The sequence below is a fragment of the Triturus cristatus genome, chromosome 4_2, assembly GCF_964204655.1.
Source record: "Triturus cristatus chromosome 4_2, aTriCri1.1, whole genome shotgun sequence".
Taxonomy (NCBI): Eukaryota; Metazoa; Chordata; class Amphibia; order Caudata; family Salamandridae; genus Triturus; species Triturus cristatus.
Window position 1 is genome coordinate 161,657,620 of NC_140586.1, and position 22,499 is coordinate 161,680,118.

The window sequence follows — 22,499 nt, forward strand, 5'->3', positions numbered from 1 at the left end:
TTGTTGCGCCGCTTAGAAACAAAGGGGCAGATTTACAATCCCCTTGCGCCGCCATTTTTTGACACAACGGCGGCACAAACAATGCGGCCTACTCACAACGTGACGCATCTAGGGAGATGCGTCACGTTGTAAAGCCCTGCGTCACATAATACCTGCGTCAGGTATAATGTATGCAGGGTGGGTGTTCCCACGCTGGAAGGCCTAGTAAAAGTGACGCAGTGAAATCTACAAGATTTCGCTGCACCACTTTCAGGACGCGACTGCGTCAAAACCTTACGCCTGCTTGAAGCAGGAGTAAGGAGTGACGCAGTACAGTAAATATAGGCCTCAAAATACATTGCTGGAGTTGTGTTGTGCTTGCGACACAACTCCAGCAAAGCGTGACTTTTGCGTCAGAATTTCTGAAGCATCTGTTAATCCTTGCGCCATGGAGCACTACATTGTAAATACAGCGCATCCATGGTGGCGCAAGGACATTTGACACTGGCGCAGGAAACTGATGCATCCATGCAGATGCGTCAGTTCCTTCTAAATCTGCCCCTCAGTGTAGGATGACACCGTTAAATCTGTAGGAAGAAATGGGCCTCAAAAGCTGTGGCCTGTCAACCTAGTGTTGGCAGCTATCATACTTTTTTTTTTTTTATTAAACATTTTTTTATTTACTTTATTTTGTACTGATAACACACTGTGATGTACATTGCTTCTTGCCTACAACCCGGAGGCCGGCTGACACCGCTTCATGAAAGTTATTGCAGCACCACTCATCCCGGTTCCCAGCAACCTGTTAGTACAGTCGTCAAATTTGCTGTGTGCTGTGCACCGCCAATATTTCAACACAGTACATAATTTCGGTATACTTCTCTCTACCATAAATCACAATTTTCTCAGTTAACACACCTATAGGCAGCTATCATACATGCCAACGTTTTATAATAGGAAAGTGGGAGATTTTGAAGGAAATGGGGGAAATGTATTTTCTCCATTGGCTTATATAAAAACAGAGGTAATTTTAGGTGCGAGACAACTAAAATAAAGCCATTTTTTATTTGTTTAAACGAATCGGGAGTCTCCTGCCTGAATCGGGTCTATTGGCATGTATGATATGTTTTCTAGGGTTCAACGTCTAGGCCGTGGCAGTTCCCTGAACACCAAAACACCATAGATCAACCCCTTCACCAACATGACTCCCAAGCTTCTTCGGCCAGACAGCAAAACGATTCTCTCTTTTGGTGACACAAAGTGTGATGCATTTAGCCTACTTTGTGGTGAAAAGTCAGTTTCTCAAACAAGTACACAGCAATAGTTTCCCTATTATACAAAAATGTAGCAAAAAAATTCAAACGTGTTGAATAAAAAAAAAGGTTAGACTAACATAAAGGTATTACCGTTTTTTAAGGCATGCCACATTCAGAACAAATATTCCTTTCTTACGTTGGCATTGTAAGCAATTAGCCTTGTTGATATGGAATTGAATAGCATCTTGGAAACAAAATAAACTATACTTTAAAATGAAGTGAGCCAGATGGGCCTTTTTAAGTTGTTGGATCCGTTAAAATAAGAACCCATTTAAAAAGCTTTACCCAAAGAACCCAAATATATTAATCACAATTGTTAGACGGCAAGTGTAATGACTTTTCAGAAAGAGACTATTGGTAAAAGGACTGGGTGATTTTACACTTTAAAGTTGCAGTTGACTGAAAAGATGCAAACCCATCAAAAATAACTGACTGCGAGCAGTGGAGGGTAAATTGATGCTCACTTCTGTCGAATATGGGAGCGGACCACCTAAATTTGCCCTCCCCTGGATAAACTCACATTTCTTACATTTGAAATGCTGTAAATCAGCTCCTCTTTTCTCCACGAAAACCCTAAAAACCCAGAACCAAGAATATTGCTATGAATCAGGTCAATCCCTAGAGATGTTCTCTCATTCATTCCTTGTAGGAGCCCCTATAAGTTAGAGGTTTCATCGAAGAGGAAAGCCTACTTGTGCTTTAGTTCACATGAGGAGAGTGTTTGCGATGTGATCTGCTAAGCAGGGAGGTGCTCTTTGAGGCAATGTGCCGGCTGAGGCGGTGTGCCAAGATTTCCGGAGTCGAAGGCCTACACGGAGTACAACCAGCCTCCCTGCGATAGCGGAAGGAATCCGCTTGCAGGCTCACTGACCCTGGAAGCCCTAATGAGATTAGAGAGGCTCAGGTGTTGGTTTAGGTATTCCAGGGACAGTGAGGTCTTTGAGGCATGCTGTGTCTCTGTTGTGCATGCACCTGCAGAACTTGGCTTGTACTGCCCTTGATTTGTCGCTGTAGACACGCAACGGTAGATATTGCTTTTCAGGCTATTGCTGATCATTTGGCTTATGATGGTCTAACTGGCGACGAGTGCCCTGCTCTGCGATAGACTTTACCAACGTTGAAAGCAGTACCTGGGCCAAGCGTTGACCAGACCATATACAAGACATTGTCACTAATGGTGTAAAGCCGCCCATATAATCTGAGGACATATCAATTTAGCATCCATACCTGGAGTTTTCCAGTAAGTCTGCATGAGAAGAATTTTGAAAATGCAAAACACTGCATGGAAACAGTAGGAAAAACGGTAATCCTTTCACTTGAGTAAATTACTGACTCTGGGCTCCCACAGAGTTGAGTGCTGTTCGTCCACTAAGCACTTCCATGCCTTGTCAGGCATAATAAGTGCTAAAAATAAATACTCCTACCATTTGACAAATTTGTTCCTTTAATATCATTCATCAGAGGTTCCGGAGTGACGGAAACACAGAGACCCCTCAGTTCTGCAAATGTGTCATTTTAAAGCAGGCTCATGCAAGGAATGACAGGACGTTATTTTCAATTAATGTTGACATACCAGTTTCAAAATGGCTGTCATTTTCTCAGTTACGTTAAGCAGTTTTTGTATGGCACCGCTTTTTCAGATTACTTGGCCTCTTGACGCTCAGTTCTCCTGAGCAAGCTGCTGTCTGTGTTTGTGCATTTACTCAAGAGTGTGTATTTGCGTTAGGTGTAGAGACCCAGTGCGGTGGGCACATCCAGACATTTTCCTATCCCAAGTAAGTATGGGTGACGTGGAGGTGGGGCTCAGTAGCAGGGTGGACATGGTTCATGTATCCAAGTATCCAAGATCACTCCCAACCACTTTTGGTCCTTCTGTGACTTTCTAGTGCTCACGCCCTTGTTGTCTGTGTCCAGTTTTGAGAGGGTTGTTTGCATATGTTCATGAAAGGCTGTGTTTCATCTCCGTGGGTGGAGACAGTGCTGGCTTCTCCGCTAAGGTGGAGGAGCGTCGCCCCACTGCTTTTTTGCAGTGAAAGACAGAGAAAATAAAATGATAATGACTCACGTTATCATTTTATTTTCTCCTACTTCCGCCCACAGCTTTGCATGAGAGGGCGGGATCAGTAAAGGAGTAGTTGCACCCTCCTAAAGTGAGCAATGACTGCTTGGATGGCCCTCTCGGAACACCCACCACAGTCATGCGCACTTCACATGTTCTCCATGCAGGCTGCATCGCAGCCTACGTAGAAAACATGCCCAGGCCTCCAGTCAGTGTCTGAGTGCCGAAAAACGTCGCTCAGCCCAATCACATTGCTGCTAAGGCAGTGTTGTGATTGGCTGACAGGGAGCCTGGGTGTGCTTCCTGTGGTCGACTCCGAGTGAGGGAGGACTACGGAGGAGAGACTGGTGAGGAAGCGATATTTTTTTTATTTAATGTTTTCTTAGCCACTTCCCCCGTGTCCTCCCCCTCCATTACCTTCCCAACTACCTCACGTATGCCCCTGCTCCTCTACCTCCGATCGGTGCCAGCCGCACCTGGGTGTAGAAATTCTCAGCCTGCAATTTAGGAACTACGGAAAGCCCAAAGAGGAGAGGTTGTACTCTCAGGTCAGCGGGTTGGGACGCAGTCGCACGACGCCCAGTGTGGCAGCATTAGGCACCAGAAAAGCTGACACTGTTCAAACCAGCGCTCCAGATCCAATAACCAATAGCAAAAATACTGACATCATTCCAGGGGCCCAGGCATGTTGCAGCTTGTTTAGCTTTCTGAGGTTGTGCTGTCTCTCTAGATTTTTTTAAATATAACACAGACTATAGAACAATTTTGAAGGGCTTCACACTGAAATCTTAAGGGTAGGGCTTCGATCGGAAATCCTGTAGTAACCGCCATTTCCATTCTTCTTTCTAGATCTTTCCAGTCGGCCTCTGGACTGCCCGTCACTGGGTTCCTGGATGAAGAAACTCTGGAGCAGATGAGGCAGCCGCGCTGTGGCATGGAGGATCCCTTCAACCAGAAGACCTTTAAATACTTGCACCTCGGTGAGGCGGTAGTTGGGGTTGTCTCCACCTTCCCATGATGCTTTGCTTTTTTGGGTTTCTGTGTTCAGCAACATTGATAAGAGATACTTTGCAACTAGATTTATTTTATTTATTTATTTAGAAAGTTTTATAGAGCGCGAACAAGATCCTTGCGGATATCAGAGCGCTTTACATAACAACTGGCTGTAAGAAGAACAAAACAGAAATATGCAGTGAACAATCATATAAAACCATAATGAGATCAAATATAGTAGGAGGAATTACAGCATGGTGCTGTCAAATATGACCGGAACTAGAGAACTCAGTTCTGAGGAGAAAGTGCTCATGTAAATTTTGCCATGAGAAGCGCTTTGACTTCTTTTTTGAAAGCGGCGGAGGAGGCATTCCGTCTGGTTTCGGGGGGAAGAGTGTTCCAAATTTTGGGTGCCATCCCAGAGAAGGATCGATTATATGTTTTCTTTTTGTTGAACCTTTGAGGTTTCAGTAAAAGGTTTTCGGCACTCCTGGAAGTCCGTAGACCACCAGAGATTGTCAGTTTCTGCGCGAGGTAGCTGGGAGAGTTGTGGTGTAAGGCTTTATGAGTCATGCACGCCACTTTTAGGTGGATTCTAGCTTCAAATGGAAGCCAATTCAAAGATTTTAAGTCCGGGGTAATGTTTGCAGTTCTTTTCGAGCCAGTGATGAGTTTTGCCGCGGCGTTGATAGACGCTCTTAAGGGCGCTGTTGCAGCTTTTGGTAGCCCACACAGGGAGACACTTCCGTAATCCACACAAGGGAGAACTAGCGCTTGTACTGCCAACTTGAGGTCCTCGAGTGGCAGGAAGGGTTTCAGCTTCCTTAGGGTGCTTATCTGGAAATTAGCTCTCTTTGTGGCGTTACTGATGTGTTTTTGCATCATGAGGTTGTTGTCGAGAGTGATCCCCAAGGATTTTGCAGAATCCACGATAGTTGGTTGTACGTTGAACGCGGAGAGCTGTTTGATCAGGTCATGCATTAAAGGGATCTTGGCCGGTGGTGCTATGAGGAGGAATTCTGTTCTTAATGCGTTGAGTTTGAGATGATTTTCTGATAACCAAGGCTGGGTGATCTTGAGTGTGGAGTTGAGCAAATTAATGTCCTCTATGGAGTTGATCTTGAGGTATAGTTGTGTGTAGTCCGCATACATATGAAATTGAACATTGGATGTTTGCAGGATTTCAGTGAGCGGTTCCATGAACAAGTTGAACAAGGACGGTGAGAGTGCGGACCCTTGCGGCACCCCAAGAGATACAGGGGAGGCATTGGAGAGCGCGTTGTTAACCTTGAATTTTTGTGTACGGTTATGCAGGAAGGATGTAAACCATTTTAGCACTGTGCCAGACAGACCCATCCTATGCTCCAGGAGATCTAATAGTTTCTGGTGTTTGACCGTATCAAGGGCTGATGAGAGGTCTAGTAAGATGAGTAAGCATGAACCATTCTGGTCAAGGATTTGTAGCGCATCATCAAGAATGTGTGTCATGGCCGATTCAGTGCTGTGACCCGCTCTGAAGCCTGATTGATGTTTATTTAGTAGGTTGAAGTGATCTATGTGATTGGTCAGTTGTCGGTTGACACCTTTTTCCAGCAATTTGGCCAAGGTGGGGATATTGGAAATGGGACGGTAGTTGTTAAGGTCAGTAGGGTCAGCAGTGAGTTTCTTTAGGATAGGTGAGACTTGGCCTACTTTGAGGGAGTCCGGGATGCAGCCTTGTTGGAGTGAGCTGTTAATGATTTTGGTCCAGAGTGGAAGAAGCCAAGGTGAAAGGGCTTTGACTGCATTAGCCAGGAGGGGGTCCGTGAAATGATTGGCCGGTTTCAGGTTGTTGAGAATCTTGCCTAGGTCGTCTTCAGTGTACATCTCAAAGGAAGACCAGGCTGCCTCATTTTTGGGGCAGGCCTTGGGGGGGGAATGGCATGGGATGGGTGTAAATAACGGGGTGATTACCGTATGAGGAGCAGTGTGTAATGGTCTGTCATTAAGGAGATCCTTTATGAGGTTGTCAGTCTTCAGATTGAAGAAGGTGGAGAATTCTTGACAGTTAGGTTGTGGGCGATCTAGGTCTTGGGCCCGTTGGGGCGCTTCCTTGGTTTGATTTTTGACAAGTTCGAAGAGCTTTTTTAGCCGGTTTTTAGCTTGGTCAAGTTGGTGTCTGAAGAAGTCAGCTTTAGTGCGCTTAATTTTTTTGTAGTATGCATTTCTCTTTTTCCTAAGGAGTTTGAGGTGGAGAGCCGATGGGACTGCTCTCCAGTTGCGTTCTGAGGATCTGAGGGCTCTTCTATCCTCATTAAGTAGAGCGATGTACCAGGGCTTGGAATCTTTAATGGGAGCTCTCTTAAGTTGCAAGGGGGCGGCCTCATTAATTATCGAGGTCTTTGCGTTGAGATAGTGATTTGTGAGAACATGGACGTCAGAGGTGTTTACAGGGGGCTGGAGCAGGTTATAACTGGAGGCAGGTAGTGAGTTAGGGTTGATTTTTTTCAGGTCTCTTTTCCAGATCTTTGGTTTTGTGGGTTGCGATGAGTTGAGTTATAGGTTTATTTGATGTGAAAGGCAATAATGTGATGGTCCGACCAGTCGCAAGGTTGGATCGAGTCCACCTGGATGACGTCAGCTTTGGAGATAATGAGATCAAGGGTTGATCCTTTAATGTGTGTAGGACTACTGCAGGATTGGGTGAAGGCTAGATCATCCAGGAAGTTTTTGAAACTGTTGACCCCTGAGTCATTAATGTCATTCCAATGGAGATTGAAGTCGACTAGGAATATTTGGTTATTTTGCCGCCCGTTGTTAGAGGAGATCAAATCCATGAGGTGTTCGATGAAAAGGAGATTGTCTCCTGGGGGATGGTAGATGATGTGGAATGAGCAAACAGGTTTGCCCTTGCAGCAAATGTTTAGGCATAAGTATTCGCATGATGTGAAAGCGGGCGAAATGGCTCTGTTTATGGTGATACTGCTGCGATGTGTACAAGCTATGCCGCCCCCTATCTTGTCCGATCTATCGAGTCTAATGATGTCGTAGTTAGGAGGAACGAGGATGTCGAGTAGTGGGGTGGATGAATCTGTTAACCAGGTTTCCGTAAGAAATAGGATGTCAAGCTCCTGGGAGATGATGAGGTCAGCTATGTCGGCAGCATGTCTGGAGGCTGATCGGCAGTTTAGAAGAGTGCATTTCAGATGGGGTGCAGAGAGGGAAGAAGAGGGGTCTGGAGGTACAAGGATTCTTCTAAGGTTATTAGCACAGACTCCTCTGTTGTTGTGTGTGGCGGGTCTGCGAGGGTTGAGGGGGATAGTCGGGATGGTAGTCTGAGAGGATGGAAGGGAGTTGGGGAGGGAGGGTTCGTAAGAGTGCAGAAGAGAGAGGAGTCCGCTCTCCGAGAGTACATTTGTGGTGCGCATAGGGCGTGTACGAGCGTTGTGGGAAGGAACTGTTTTCCATCATGGAGGGGGCATTTTAGAGGCAGGTGGAATGAGGTCCAAGTGCTCGTGTGGCTTATATGACTTTGATGGCGTGAAGCGCAATGAATGTCTCGACAGCATAACCTTGAACGAATGTAACTCCGCTTTAATTTGGTGCAAGGCGATCATAATCACACGGTTTTTAATGGTGGGGAAGATGGTATCTAAGAGTTTTAGATTATGATCCGAGGCCTGGATGAGGATGGTGCCGTTATTGCAGATGGTGATGGTCGCTGTCGCATGAAATAGTTGGGAGGGGGAAGTAACGAAGGCTGTTCCATGTGCGGTTTTCCTAGTAGAGGAGATCGTGAGAGAGGCTAGGAATGCTTTTCTCCATTGGGCTCTTCTCTTAGTGTGGAAAATGAAATCTGTGGTAGTGACTCCAGTACGAGGTGAGAGATAAGGGTCCGCGAAGAGCGTTTCAGGGTGAAGTTTAATAAAATAATGTTTGAAGCGCTTGGCAGATTGTTTAGATAGGTTAGGGGGATAGATGATGCTGTAGGTGTGTGTACCTGCACGCTCCATGACGTCCACCCCCAGCGGAGTGACGTACGGAGAGGAGGGAGGTGAGATGAGAGGGGAGAGGCGTGAACGCAGAGGAGAGGTCAAAGAGGCCAAGGATTGGAAGGAAAGTTTTTTTTTATGTAGGGTGGGGAGGACCGAGAGTGTGAGAGGTAAAGAGACGTGTTGCACTAAAAGGAACAATGGTCGAGGTAGGGGAGGGAGGATCGGAAGTAAGAGAGATAGAGGGAATAGAGCCCTTGAAGAGGGGCTTGCATAGAAAGAGGGGTACTAGTTGAGAGATTGTGTATGTGTCGCAAGGGTATTCAGGGAAAAAACCTGCTGGGATAGTGGTTATTCAGGGAAAATACCTGCTGGGATAGTAGATAGCCATGTCAGGAAACTGCAGCTGAGAATACTTTATGCAGTAGTTTGTAACAGCCTCTGCGTATTTAACTGGAGCTAAGTGCAGTGCCCAGTCAGAGTTTGCATTAGCCACTGTTCTGAGGAAAGTAGACAAATACTGGAGTGACACAGAGTGGTCAGTAACTGCGTTATATTGGCAACAGACGTTCGTTTTTGTAGCAGTGACACTCGGGCCGGATTTACCACTTACTCACGCAGCGCAGTGCAGCAGCCACAAATGCTGCGCTGCATGAAAAGGAGAGAGCAGGAGAGTGCCATATTTACAGAAATAAGGCACTCTCCTCCCCTTTCCCAAGCACTGGTGCTGAAATCAGTTGCCGTGCTCCACGTAGACACCTTTGTGCCATACTGCAAGGGTGTCTCAGTGAGTCTAGCATAGGTTTTGTACTGGAAGGACAGCCTTCCAATACAAAATACCATGCATAGTCTGACTTTAATCCTTTTCCCGCTTTGTATGTGTGCTGTAAAGTGCAACACAGGTTCAAAGTCGGAAAAGGATGTAGAAATTAAAGCACTTCTCATTCATTGCACCTACTTCAAAAGGGCGCTGTTTTTTGATGCTAAAGCCTGTCTACTTTATTTAGTAAATAGGGGTTAGCATCAGAAACCTTGGGTGGTTGTATGGGAACACTCATGCACCACCCATGGTACGCCTCCGTGGCACTAAGTAATGCAAAGCAGCGTTATGCACTGCGTCGCACTACTTTCATGTTATTTCCAGCTCTAAACAAGTTTAGTGCTGGAAAGTAAATCGTGAAAAAAAGATTTGCACCGATTTGCATCACTTTTGTGAAGCAAGCATGGCGTAAAATCTTAGTAAATCTCCCCCTCAGTGCTCAGTCACATTATGTCACTGGCTCTGGTCCCGGAGCTAATTGGCGTTGTAGTGCAGTGGTGATACATAGTGGACAATGAAAGTATGACTTTGCAGACACCCTTGGGTAAACCATTCTTTGTTGTACCAGTAAGTATGCGCTGTCCACCCTAATGTATGATGTTGGTCCAGTTCCAGAAGGGTGCAGCCAGCACCAAAGCAACCTTGACATCTGGTGGTTAGTCAGAATATATAAAAGTGTGGGGTTTGCTAGGATTCTGCATGGAGTTGACAGGCACCGGTGCAGCAGTGACATCTATTGTCCTGTCACATCTCTGCATTAGGTGAACACCACGAAAAAACCAACAATCTGTCTCTTGGCCAAAAGGGGAAAAAGAACAATTAATGGACGGAATACTGAACAATGTCAGACATTCACCCCCAGTGCAGAGATCTGGGCCTAAATCCATTCTTTTTGTGCCTATCATGCTACCCCAGTTTAAACACAGCCATATGAAAATCAGTCTTGGTCCTGCTCCTTATGGGAACAGTCCAGCCCGAACTGCCTGGCCAGGTCCTCCCTGGACTGGAAACAAGCATCCTCGGACCGGGTTCGGGGTTTCACCGCTCATCAGCCAGGATAGCTTGACTCCAGTGGCATGGTGAGCACGGGACCCACGTCTGAGCAAACCCGTCCCACTCAGGTTGACAAATGCAAAAAGAACAATTGATGGACCGAATGCTGAACAATGTCAAACATGCACCCCCAGTACAGAGTTCTGGGCCTAAATCCATCAATGTTTTTTATTTTTTTTGTTCCCCATGCCTTTCTAGTTTAAGCCCAGCCATATGCAAATCAGTCTTGACCCTGCTCCCCATGGGAACAGTCCAGCCTGAACTGCCAGGCCAGGTCCTACCTGAACCAGAACACAAGTAACATGAGACCGGGGTCACCCTAGTTTGGACTCTTCAGTAGAGTGTAGCTTGGTTCCAGTGGCACAGTAAGCATGAGACTCAAGGGGCGCTGCAGAGACTTTGTCTGTTATAGAAAAATGAGGCAGCTTTAGAACCAGCATCTCTGTAGACTAGTAGGTTCTTTAACTATTAAAATAAAACATGTTTTTTCAAGTGTTTAGACAGATAATTATATGGAAATGTACATATTTGTGTTCTCAGGGCGCTGGCGAAAGAAGAATTTAACATATCGGATTTATAATTACACCCCTGACATGACTACCAGCGGGGCCCGCGCAGCTATCCAATCAGCCTTCAAGTACTGGAGTGATGTCACACCACTGACTTTCCGGGAAGTCAAACGTGGTCGTGCCGACATACGCATATCATTCCACCGACGGGGGACAGGCTGTTCACGTCCTTTCGATGGACCTGGTAAGTCACACTGACGTGCAACATCCATAACTTGATAATAGGAATAGTGGGGCAAAACGCTCAACAATGAATTGGGCACTATAATGAATCAAACCTGTATGAATACTGCACAATACTGTGCTAAACCACTGCATTATCATATAGATACTACACAATCATGTGGCAGGCACATTACTAAAATAGTGCTGCTCTACAGCGTGCCTCCCCTAGTGCATTAACATAGAATTCCTGCTCTAGTGTGTGACATATTCACATTGTTGTAATATCAATGGTGTATAAATCATGCAAATGGCACATCCTCAGCAGTACTATTGGGTGCTGTGCAACACTGCACTACCATAGGTATGCTGCACTGTACTGTGCCAAAATAGCATTAGCCTAGCAGTGCTGCATTATACCATGAAAACTACGATGCCTTCTGTGGTTTGTAGGACTGTAATGTATCAAACCCACACACAGCATCATCAGTGACCAATGCACCATAGAGTACCAAATCCTCTTCTTTACCATATGAATACTGTGCTATACTGCGCCATACTTTATATTACATAGGGATATTACATATGCTACACTGTGCCAAAGGTTCAGCCTTACCATAGGCATTCAGCATACTAACGTGCCAAACCCACTGCAGTACTGTCAGTATACTGCACTCTACCGTGCCAAACACGTGATATAGCCATAAGCATGCTGCATAATCTGCAAAACCCATAGCATTACCATAGGTATATTGCACTTTACCGTGCCTGGTGTGCAGTATAGCCATAGGAATGATGCATTTAAGTGTGCCAAGCAATGCATTTCATAGGTCTACTGATCTAAGCTACTAAAACTGCTCCATTGCCATATGAATACCACAATACAGCGCGCCAAACTATCGACCACACTACAGAACTACCATAGCCTCCCTTGAGTGTACATGTCACCACTGAATTCCTCAATGACCTTCACCTTTGTGACCTCTGTTTCTTCCCTGGCTTCTCAGGTAAGGTTCTGGCCCACGCGGATATCCCAGAGGAAGGGACAGTGCACTTTGATGAAGACGAGTACTGGACTGAAGGAACCTACCACGGGGTGAACCTCCGCATCATTGCGGCCCATGAGCTAGGTCATGCCCTGGGGCTTGGCCACTCGCGGTATGCCACCGCCCTGATGGCACCAGTCTACAGCGGCTACAAACCCAACTTCCGGCTCCATTTCGACGACATCAGCGGTATTCAAGCCCTCTACGGTGAGTGTGGCGTCATGTGCAGTGACCCTGCAGCAGCTATATTGCACATTTGGTGATTAAGAAAACTAGGGGTGGGTTAAGAAGTCTGCTGCGCCGGCGGAGTTTGATGAGTTTTGCCCGCTCCGCGTGTAGTTCCACAAATCTCCACGAAGTGAGGCGAAGTGAAGTTTTTTCTCTTGCGTAGTTTGCCAACGTTAAGTTTGCAAGCACGAAAAAAACGCACGCTAGACCTCCTCCTAGAGAGCTTTCTCAATGTGGGAGGATGCAGCAGTTCACGACGGCTTGCATTGAGGAAGCTGCCACTCAAGTAGAGTATCTACTCGAGTGGCAGAAAGAAGCAGCGCAACTCTGGCGCGACGCGTAGTACCGTTTGCTGTGATTTTACAGCGTGGGACATACTCCCGGCGCTAACAATCAGTGCACGCAGCGTGACTTTCCTCACCACGGCGCTCACGGAATTCCATGGAGTGTGGTGGAGTTTTTTTAGGCACTTCGTGGAGTTCCGCGGAGTAGAACTCTGTCCAAGCCTAAAATAAACCCAGTCGCTGGATTGTCAGAGAAGTTTGAACCCCCCCAACAAAGGTATTAAATGAGACGAGACTCCGCTTGGTGCCTTCTTGATGACAGCAGTCAACGTGCATTAAAAAGAATATGGGAACTGTAAACCGGAGTGCAATGGCTGTGGGTTCAAAAGTCTGGCTAAAAAAGAACACAGTATTTTGTAACTATTTTGTTGGTCTTTCACTTTGAGTTAAGTGCATATAAAGTAACAACACACATCTTAAATGGAAAATAAATACAAGTTAAATTAACCAGTAAGAAATGCATTGACTTGTGTTATGAACCATCTATTGGTTCATTCGACCACTGCAGTTGTCTGTGTGTTTACCGCAGAGCCAGAAAATTGAATCCTGGTGACAATTATAAGTGCAAGCAAACCCTACTTGGGAAATAGCCAGGCTAACACACAGTGTGGGTGTCAGTGTGTGCTCCGCGGTGAAATGTCAGCAAATCAGAGGGTGCTTGTGCGTTCAGAGCTAGTCTCAGAACTTCACTGTAGGGCCCAGGAAAGCCATCCAATGCTGCTTCCTCCACAGCCAAACTTCCTGTGCCACAAAACTGCCCTCCCTCACTACAGCGTGTCCCCTAAATGATACTTATATGATAGAGATGAACTTGCTTCTCTCACAGGCTGCTCTCAGTCCTTTGAACTCTGGGGGGGTCAGTTAACAAACCGCTGGGGCGCCCGTCAGATGGTTCAGCATCCAGCTTCCAGAGTAGCATTTCATTTTTGTTTTTTACTGCTTTGTCATTGCCCCCCTAATTAGCCATCTCCATAAGCAGAATTTGGAAAACATCTAGGCAGCTGTTGAATATGCCCAAGGCTACTCCAATTATGTGGCAATGCAGGACCAAATTATGTTGCACGATTGGCTAAATTGGTGTCCAGAAAAGGCAAATTAAGTGGCAAAATGCGGCACATTGTGTGGCAATGTTATTTATAAGGTTTGTCAATTAAAATGCATTAATATCGCCTGGTCAAATGTTTCACCCTCTTAGTACCAGTCGAACACCTGAATACAATACTTAGTATCTGAAATGTAGCCAAAGGGCCGTCCATTGCTCGGTACTGTGTGCCGCGCTTTAGTCGCACTTTTTTTGGTAACATTTGACCTGTGAGCTTGAAGCTATTTTTTTGTTGAAATCTGCAAATTATCTTGTGGACGTGAATTATTTGGAAGGTGTGCTAAATGCATAGGTATGTGGGAAATTACACATCTGCAGAATTGCTCAATTCCATTGGCTTTGAATGTGCGAAAGGCTATGGAAATATTGACGTCCCGCTCTTTTTTTACGATTCTATTTTATTTCAGTGGTACCTACCAGAGGAGTGCAATTTGTGCTCACTTAGACATACATAGTAGCCTTGTTGACATGTTTCATTGGCTGGTCTGTTTGCTGTATGTTCAATGCTCAGCAAAGGTTTCTAGCAGACACAAAATGCTTTATAAAGAGGCCCCACTTTCTAGGTCTATTTCGTGGGTCTTGGCCCAAAAGCTCAGGTCAGCCCCTTTTCAACATAGGAAGAGGGAGAGGTAGGGTAGGATGTGTGTTTGTTTTCTCCTCTTATGTTTTCTCTGTGTTCTTCAAATAATGTTAATTTTCCGTGCATGTACAGGCAAAAAGACAACTCCACGAGAGGAAGAGGAGGTCAGTCCAACTCCGCGAACCACGCCCCCGAAGCCCCTGCCAACCAGCGCCATGCCAAACCCCTGCAAAGATGACCTGGATGCAATCATATTGGGTAAGAGGCCCTGGTGCTGCTAAGGGAAACCTTGCCACCCGGAATGGTTGGCATTTTGGGCGACCGATTAGATGTATGTGCCACAGGCTTGGCTTCTGTGTTATGAATGCCTCCTATGGCAGCAGTGAACCTCTGCTACAAATGTAGATGTATCTGGGAAGCAGCCGTGCACCACAATCCACTCTTGTTTTCTGCAGCTGGTAGGGCGCAGGATTGGGTCTGCACTAGCCTCTACTCACCCTGCTTACAGTGTTGCAGCAATGACATCCACTGAGAAGCATGGCACTGACTGAGGTCCTGGAGGTACCAGGCTAACATTGGGGCAGCTGTGACATCTAGTGGACAGACAGAGTATGGCATTGGCTGAGGTCCTGATGGGAACGAAATGGCACTAGTGCTGAAGTGACATCCATAGCCATTCAGAATATGGATGTGGTTCTTATCATTTTGACTTCTGAGGACCCCCAATTAATCTTTACTGAAATACAGGGACCCCCATATAATCATTATTGGAATCCAGGGACCCCCACTGAGACATTATTTGAATGTGGGGACCCTGCCCTAAGCAACTTCGATGATTTGAACCATAAAACAATACACACAAATGTGGAATTAAATATTCATCAAACAAATACACAAATAGGGAAATATTTTATTAAATGCTCAAATGTATATAAAAATGCACATTGTAATTGCTTTTCTAAATTCAATTGAAGCCACCCATTTTCCATACTGCATACTGTTTGATGCTTTCAGTTGTATTTCTCCCACAAATCAATCGGAGGATACCAACTTAATTTTTTTTAGTCACTTTTTTCAAATTACTTCACTTTTTCAGAACGTTTAAACATTTTAGTTTTACATTTTGCTTCTTTATTTATGTACACTTTATTAATCTGTTACTATTTTGTAATTTTCGAAGCAGTCCCGCACCCCCTGAGTAGGTGTCGCGGAACGTCAGGGGGTGCCCGTACCACAGGTTAAGAATCACTAGACTACAGCATTGGCTTGAGTCTAAACAGGCGCAAGCAGACATTGTTGCAGCAGCAGCGCCACCCGCAGGCCAATGGGAGTATTCTGTTGGTTGAAGCCTTGATAGAAGCAGTCGGTGATGCCATGCTTGCACACATGATTGTGCATTTTTCTTTTGATGGAATATGGGTTTTGGGGACTGGCTGTGACTCTTGACTCTGCGCGTACTGGTGCCCCTGGGATGGCAGTTATGCAGCTGTTACTCTCATTCTGCCCTCATTTGTCTTTCAATCCTGACATGTAAATTTCTCAACACAGGGCCTTACGAGAAGACGTATGCCTTTAAGGGGGACTATGTCTGGACTGTCACCGACTACGGGGTGAACCCACTGATGAAAATCCAGAGCTTGTGGAAAGGACTTCCTGGAAACCTGGATGCTGCTGTGCACTCTCCGCGCACCAAGAAAACCTACTTCTTCAAAGGTACGGGTGGAGACCTGACGAGGAAATATGCAGTGGGGAGGAAGGATGATGAGCTATCGATGGCAGGGGAGTGATGGGGCTGCTGCGATATCATTGGAGGGGTCTTGTTGGATAGCAACGTATGGAATGAGTGGGAAGGGGTGTGAAGACACTTGGGGTCATACCTACAAGGAGTTAACGCCACCAGAACATCACTTTTTCAGATGTTCAGGTGGTGTTAACTCCTTCGCCTTATTTACAAGGCAGTGTTAAGCCAATTAATGTGACTTAATGCGGCCTTGTAAACCATGCCCCTATTCACGCAGCACTTTGCGTGAAAGGGGCATGCAATGGGTGTTGCAGGTGCAACACCCATTGCTTTTTGACGCTGCCCCATATTTGCAAGGTATGGGGCAGTGCCGCCAATCCTGTCAGGGAATACCTGGTCTTAAGCAGGCGATACAAGGAAAAAATGTTTTATTTCTCCTCGTATTTTGCTCTTTCCACATGTGCTGCATTTTGCAGCACACATAGATAGAGGTGTCCCTTCCTGCACATAAACAATTGCCCATGCAGTGCTGGACCCCTAGCAAAATGGTGCTAGGGTGCCTGCACTGGCACTAGGCATCTTTTTTATCGCTAGGGGTAATGCAGAGGTGCGTCGCATTCTTGTGAATACAGCGCATCTCTATGTTTTGAAACTGCCAGAGCGCGGCGTTACCAATTTTGACGTAACACCGCGCTCTGCCAGTTTCTTGTAAATATTCCCCTTAGTGGTGAATGATTGGCTGACATTTTGGGAGTTGGGGGGGGGGGGGGTGCTGTGAACTCCAATTTATCTTGTTATCGGTGGGTGATTCACTGAAAGTTCTGGTTAGTTGCTGAGCTCTTGCTCAGCTCGAGGTGCTCTTGAACCCTCAAGCCAATAACAAGCCGAGGATTCATGAGGCTTCTGCCACCCTCTCTTTTACTTCAATCTCAAAACCCTTCCTTTAATCTACCAGCCATCCATGAATTAGAAAAATCATTAACATGACATCCTTCGCCAAGCACTGTCACAACACTCTGCTGGGTCTTGATGGTCAGCCCATCTGCAGCCACCCCGGGCAATGAAAACCGCATAAACTGTGCCAGGTGTGGGCTCTTGTGAAAGTCAGCCTGCAGGTGAGCGCTGCACTTCACGTGTGCCAGGTGAAGACATGCAACTCTGTGGCCTCTGCCTCACCTCTGTTTTATTATCATGTGTAATTGCCTTCACTCAGACCGCGCTCCATGTTAAAGGTGATGGAGTAGGTGGTTTCAACATAACATAGAGTACGCTGAATTTTGTTAATTTACCTCTGTTATTTTTTTCTAGGAAGGCTTCTCATTTGAACCTCATTCAACGTGTAGTTTATTTAGCACCATGTACTGATGTAGCTCCTCAGATTATTAAACACAAATCATTGCACCTTGATGTAAAATGGCAGAGAGAAATAGATACGCATGTAGTGGCGGGATTACACCATGGACCACCAGGAATCAGGGGACCCGTCTCTGCTTCTGTGCAGTCCTGTTTCCGTGCGCCTCCTCCTGCTTCATCGCCACATCCAAGAGCAACTTGAAATAAGTAATCTCGGGGTGTGCATCGCACAAAATCTTCTCTCGTGCACGGTTTAATAGACTTTAGTGTTGCTTCGCCTACAATACTAACCTAGGACACCTACAGGGTGCACGTGACAACTGCCTTGTCTCTTGGTTCACTCACAGCATCCTGGTTAGGGTGGTGGCCGGGGCAAGATTGTTTCTAAGGTAATATATATAAACAATCCCTTCTCACAAGTGCTCTCAGTGCAGTAATAGAATGCTATGATGCAGATTGCTTCTGACTGCTATAGAAATGTATATTATTTGAGTTTTTTCTTTTTTTTTAATAAAGTTTTCACGTGACGGTTTGTTGCACGATTTCCATGTCAAATCTGTTGGGGGCATATCAACAAGGGCTTTATCTCTGCTTTTTTGGCTTTAAAAGCCAAAAAAGCAGAGATAAAACTAGCACCCTATCAACAACAGGGTGCTAACATGCAAATTCGTATGTTAGCACCCTTTTACTCTACGCTTCCCCTTGCATCTCTAATGAGATGCAAAGGGGGCGTTCCAGAGTAAAATAATAGGAGAAATGTCGCTAAGCGACATTTCTCCTATTATCAAGAATATCGCTAACCCTGTTAGAGACAAAAAAAGCAGCGCTAACCGCGGTTAACGCTGCTTTTTTACGTCTGGTATTTTTCTGACTTAGCCATGATATCCCATGGAAGGAGGATATCATGGCTAAGTTTGTGAGTCCCTATCAACAAGCTAACGTGAGATTATCGCTGGGTTTCCAGCGATAATCTCACGTTAGGCAGTTAGCATGAGGATTTTTATCGCTATTGAGATAAGCGTTGCTAATAGCACGCTATCTCAGCGATAAAAATCAACGCTAGCCGGCGATAATTATCCAAGCACTAAGTGCGCTTAGCGATAATTATCGCCGGTTGTTGTTGATATGCCCCTTGGTGACTCAGCTGGGCTCTGGCTTGGCTCTCCCTGTTAATTTGCTGACCAGCCCACTTCAATATCAGTGGGTGGGGGTGGCGAGGGTAGGAGGTGGAGAGGGACAGAAATACGTGGGTTGTGTGGGCACTGCTTGACTGGGAACCAAAAAGCAGCCTTGGCACACATGTTCAAACCAGTCCTGCTCCCTTCTCCCCGCTCTCTCTCGCCATCTGTTTTCTCTCTTTCTTCTTCTATCCTGGTGCTCTCTGTAGTATATCTCTTGGACCCCTCCATATTTCCTTCCACTCTTTCATTCAGTCTCCCTTTGCATATAGCTCCGCTGTGACTGCTGCAAAAATGTGGCAGAGACACCAGCAAAAGTCCTTGGATTTTAAAAACCGACCTCCACAGGCTCCAGACTTCCGGGAAATGCCTGATGAGATAAGTGGTCAGTTCGGCTCTGTAGGTGGTTGGTGACTCCCTGGACATTGGGGATGAATGAATATGACCGCAAAGGCATACGTTATTAGTGTACCAACCTGCTGGGATCAGCAATGTGACATACTGCCCCAAACTGCTGCTTTCTGGTGTCACTCCGTCATATATTGTTGCGCTGATACACTCCTATTCTCACACGTTGGGACACCCTGCCACCTAGTGGTAAAAATCAAAATTGTTTCACTAAGGTGGAAACCAAAGCTCTGCTCAAAGCAACCCCCACTTTCTTTCTTCTGCTTTTCGCGTTCTCAATGTCACTGTTTTCGGATGACCAGGATGAGCTGCATCTGGTTTTCTGGCACCACAAATTCCCGTATTTTTCACGGGTCTCTGTGCCAAACCCTGTCTGCTGACTTTTGAGCAGATTTTCTTTACCCTTTTATCTTAGATCTTTTCTTCCCTCCCCCGATCTGGTTCCAAGCCGTGCCCCTTGTGCCACAAAATGTTTGCAGCCACTCCCCCACACTGCTGTCATGTGTCCACAACCAAACCTTCTGACCTGACACTGCCAGGGGGCACTTGAAAACTCATACAGCGTTTAAGAAGTAATGATGAGCTAGGACTTCGCGGTAAATATTGGGTCTCAGCTCTCCTCCAGCTAGTGCTTAATATGAGCCGGTGGTTACTGGTGCTTGGCACCGGCACTAATGACAGTCCGCCACATGGTTGGACGGTCTGTCTAATTTTGAAATGAGCACAACTACAGTTGTTTTTATAACTCAATATGCAATAAAAATAAATAATACCTGCCGCCCACGCCATTGTTATAACTTTGACTGGCCTACAATAGTCTAAATTGTCACACTTGTAGGAGTGTGATGGTTAGTATTTGTGTTGATATTGTCATTGGCAGCACTGCCAGGGGCAATGGGTGGTGCAAGCTGTAGTGGACTCCTGAAAAGGGCCTTGGCACTTTCTTTTTTTTACAAATTAAGCACTGCCTCTAACTGGGAATTAATTTACTTTCGACCGTCACGAGACATACACAAAGGCTCAATATGCCCTAGCGTAATGATAAATGACATAGCGCCTGGTGACATAGTCATTGTTCCCAGCGAGCGTGGCGATTTGTTTGAGTTGAACCAATCCGCTAGGTCTTGCAGATGAAAGTCGTGCAAAACCAGGCCCAGGCGGTCGAGAAAGCATCATGCGGAACTTTCAGCGTCTGCATCTTTATACATCAAAAACAGAGCCCTTGGCATGCGGCCATTTTATTGTCAGGGACCCTCCCAGTCATGGTCAAGATAAAAAAAAAACTGAATAGAAAGGCGTCCCTCGTGGGCAAGGGTGGGACATCCCGGGGCTAACTATGGATATAAAATATGGCATCTTGGAGATATCCCGCTGAGATAGGCTGCAAGTTCATCAAAGGTTCTTTTCCAGTCTTTTCTCGATTACATTTAAATGAAGGTTTGTTGAATGCTGGTGGTTGTGAGTCCATGTCCTTGCATACGTACAAGGCATGCATGACATTCTGAGTCCATGTCTACACACCAGACAATAGCTATCAGAATTTAGTCCAGATACCCCTGCTCCTTAGTCGTTGGCTAATGGCACCACCCAGATTTTAAATTATTGAAAAAATAATAATAATGATAAAAAAATGTAGCTTTTAAATAAAATGCACTGACCTTACCCCACCCCATTAGCCGCACCATATATAGTACTAAGGTGTTTATTTAAGAGCAGTGGCAGATAACATTTTCAAATCCTAAATGTTTCATTTTACATTCGAGATTATATTTCATTTTTTTAAATTATTTCTCCAGTCCCTTTAAATTGAATTTGGATAATAAATACATCGGAAGACTTTAATGGCAGTTTCAGTCAATTGGAGATTGCAGTTAATGTCCGATTGTAACTCCAAGTCAATAATATACTGCAGTCCATTCGGTTCTGTAGGGCTCAGTTGAAACCAATGTCTAATGAGTTGTTCAAATCCTTGAAAAGGGAAACCTGTTATCTGTTTTCTTAGCAAATACCCTCAGTTAAAAAGGAGGATTGTACACCTAGGCACAAACCTAAAAGATTGTTTTCAATGCTATTTTAAATACTTAAAATTATGTGTTTCTCTGAACTGCCATCAGTCCTGCTCTGTGATTTGGAGTTTAAGGACTCCAGGTTATGGTAGCTAATATGAAAAAAGTAGTCATCCTTTACTGCTAGATAATACAGTGGCGTCTGCTTTTATGATAATGAAGAGTTAAAGAGAACTCCCAAAATCTGCTGCACAGTTGCACACTGGAGTGTCTGGCTGAACCAAAATCACCATGTATTCTGTGTTACAAAAAAAAAACCAGTGATGGGTAGAGTGCTTGAATGAATGCCCACCCCATGGTGATTGCACCAGGACACATTCCATTCCATTGTTTGTCTGCCCATTATGCCACTCCTGTCAGAGACCAGCCACATGACAATGTCTGCCCTGCCCGATAGGAACAGTCCAACCTGAACTGCCAGGAACAACCCCCACTTCTAGGCAGGAACACAAGTGGACCCAGTCTGTTTTTAGGTCTTGCCTGAGCCAGCGCATGCGCTGCTCTGCGAGACATTTAGTAGGTGCGTTTCCAAAGTGCGGCCACAGACTTGGTGGCCTAAAGCTTGCGTGAACGTGAGCGTGCACACATGCAACCGCCATCTGTCTTTCCTCCGTTGATCGCGATCACTTCCGCCACGCGGCCGTGTCACTGTCACGGCCGTGCGGCCAATGCCAGTTCCTTTTGTAAATAATAGCGCTTTCACGAGGCATAGGCAAAAGGTAGACAGAAGTGCGGCGTTTGGATCATTAGCTTAATTTGAGCTGAAATTCCTTTGTTTTAAGTTGGGGGCGGGAAGGGGCCAGAGGGACCGTCGCAAAGCCTCTCCCTGGCAGGCTTTTTGAGTTTTGATTGTCATGGTTGTGATAATCTGAAATTAATTTGCACTTGAGCCCATCTTTCTTCTGCGCTCAATTTAAACACGGTTATAATTATTCGCCCTGCATGAAATTGAAAACAGATACTGATATGACAAGCCTGAACATTTTCATTCCCTGGGTACCGAAGGCTTTTTTCCCCACTTATCTCACTAGGAAATAAAACAAAAGGTTCCAGTGCACGCGCTTAAGAGAGAGGTATTTACCTGAGGGAAGACAGTATAAATCAGTGTATTGCTACACATTTACTCATGTACTTTCCCGGTAGGTCAATCGCTTTCTTTTTAAAGAGATGTTAAACTTCTGCTAATATCGGGTGATTGGTGCAGTTGAAGAGGTTGGCGCCGCTTCTTTAATTCTGTTCTTAGCCCCTGTGCCCTCGGAGAGGTTTTTTTTGTCTCAGACATGCATTTTAAAAGATAGTCTTTTGCAAAAGCCATTAAAGGCGACATCCCGCCCGGTGCCCACAATTGATCTTAGCGGCACACCTTTCTTCTCCCCGGTGTGAGGGTTCATATCCTCATCAGCATTCTTTTCGTTTTAGGCCAGATTAGTGTGTTTTAGGCGGCGAATCTCATTAACCACTGTAAGGCCGTCCTCTTTTGTGATTTCCTTTGGAATTGTAATGTAAAAAACCAGGCCAGCAAGGTCTTTGC

General features: G+C 45.6%; 1 protein-coding gene across 1 annotated transcript in view; it reads left to right on the forward strand.

The window, feature by feature from the left end:
- MMP19 (matrix metallopeptidase 19) overlaps positions 1 to 22,499 on the forward strand; it is a 62,675-nt gene that overhangs the window by 18,381 nt on the left and 21,795 nt on the right. The window contains exons 3-7 of the mRNA XM_085600908.1: positions 4,204 to 4,334; positions 10,732 to 10,944; positions 11,930 to 12,175; positions 14,355 to 14,480; positions 15,771 to 15,935. Of these exons, the coding sequence (XP_085457034.1) occupies positions 4,204 to 4,334; positions 10,732 to 10,944; positions 11,930 to 12,175; positions 14,355 to 14,480; positions 15,771 to 15,935 (881 nt within the window). The remainder of the gene's footprint in view (positions 1 to 4,203; positions 4,335 to 10,731; positions 10,945 to 11,929; positions 12,176 to 14,354; positions 14,481 to 15,770; positions 15,936 to 22,499) is intronic.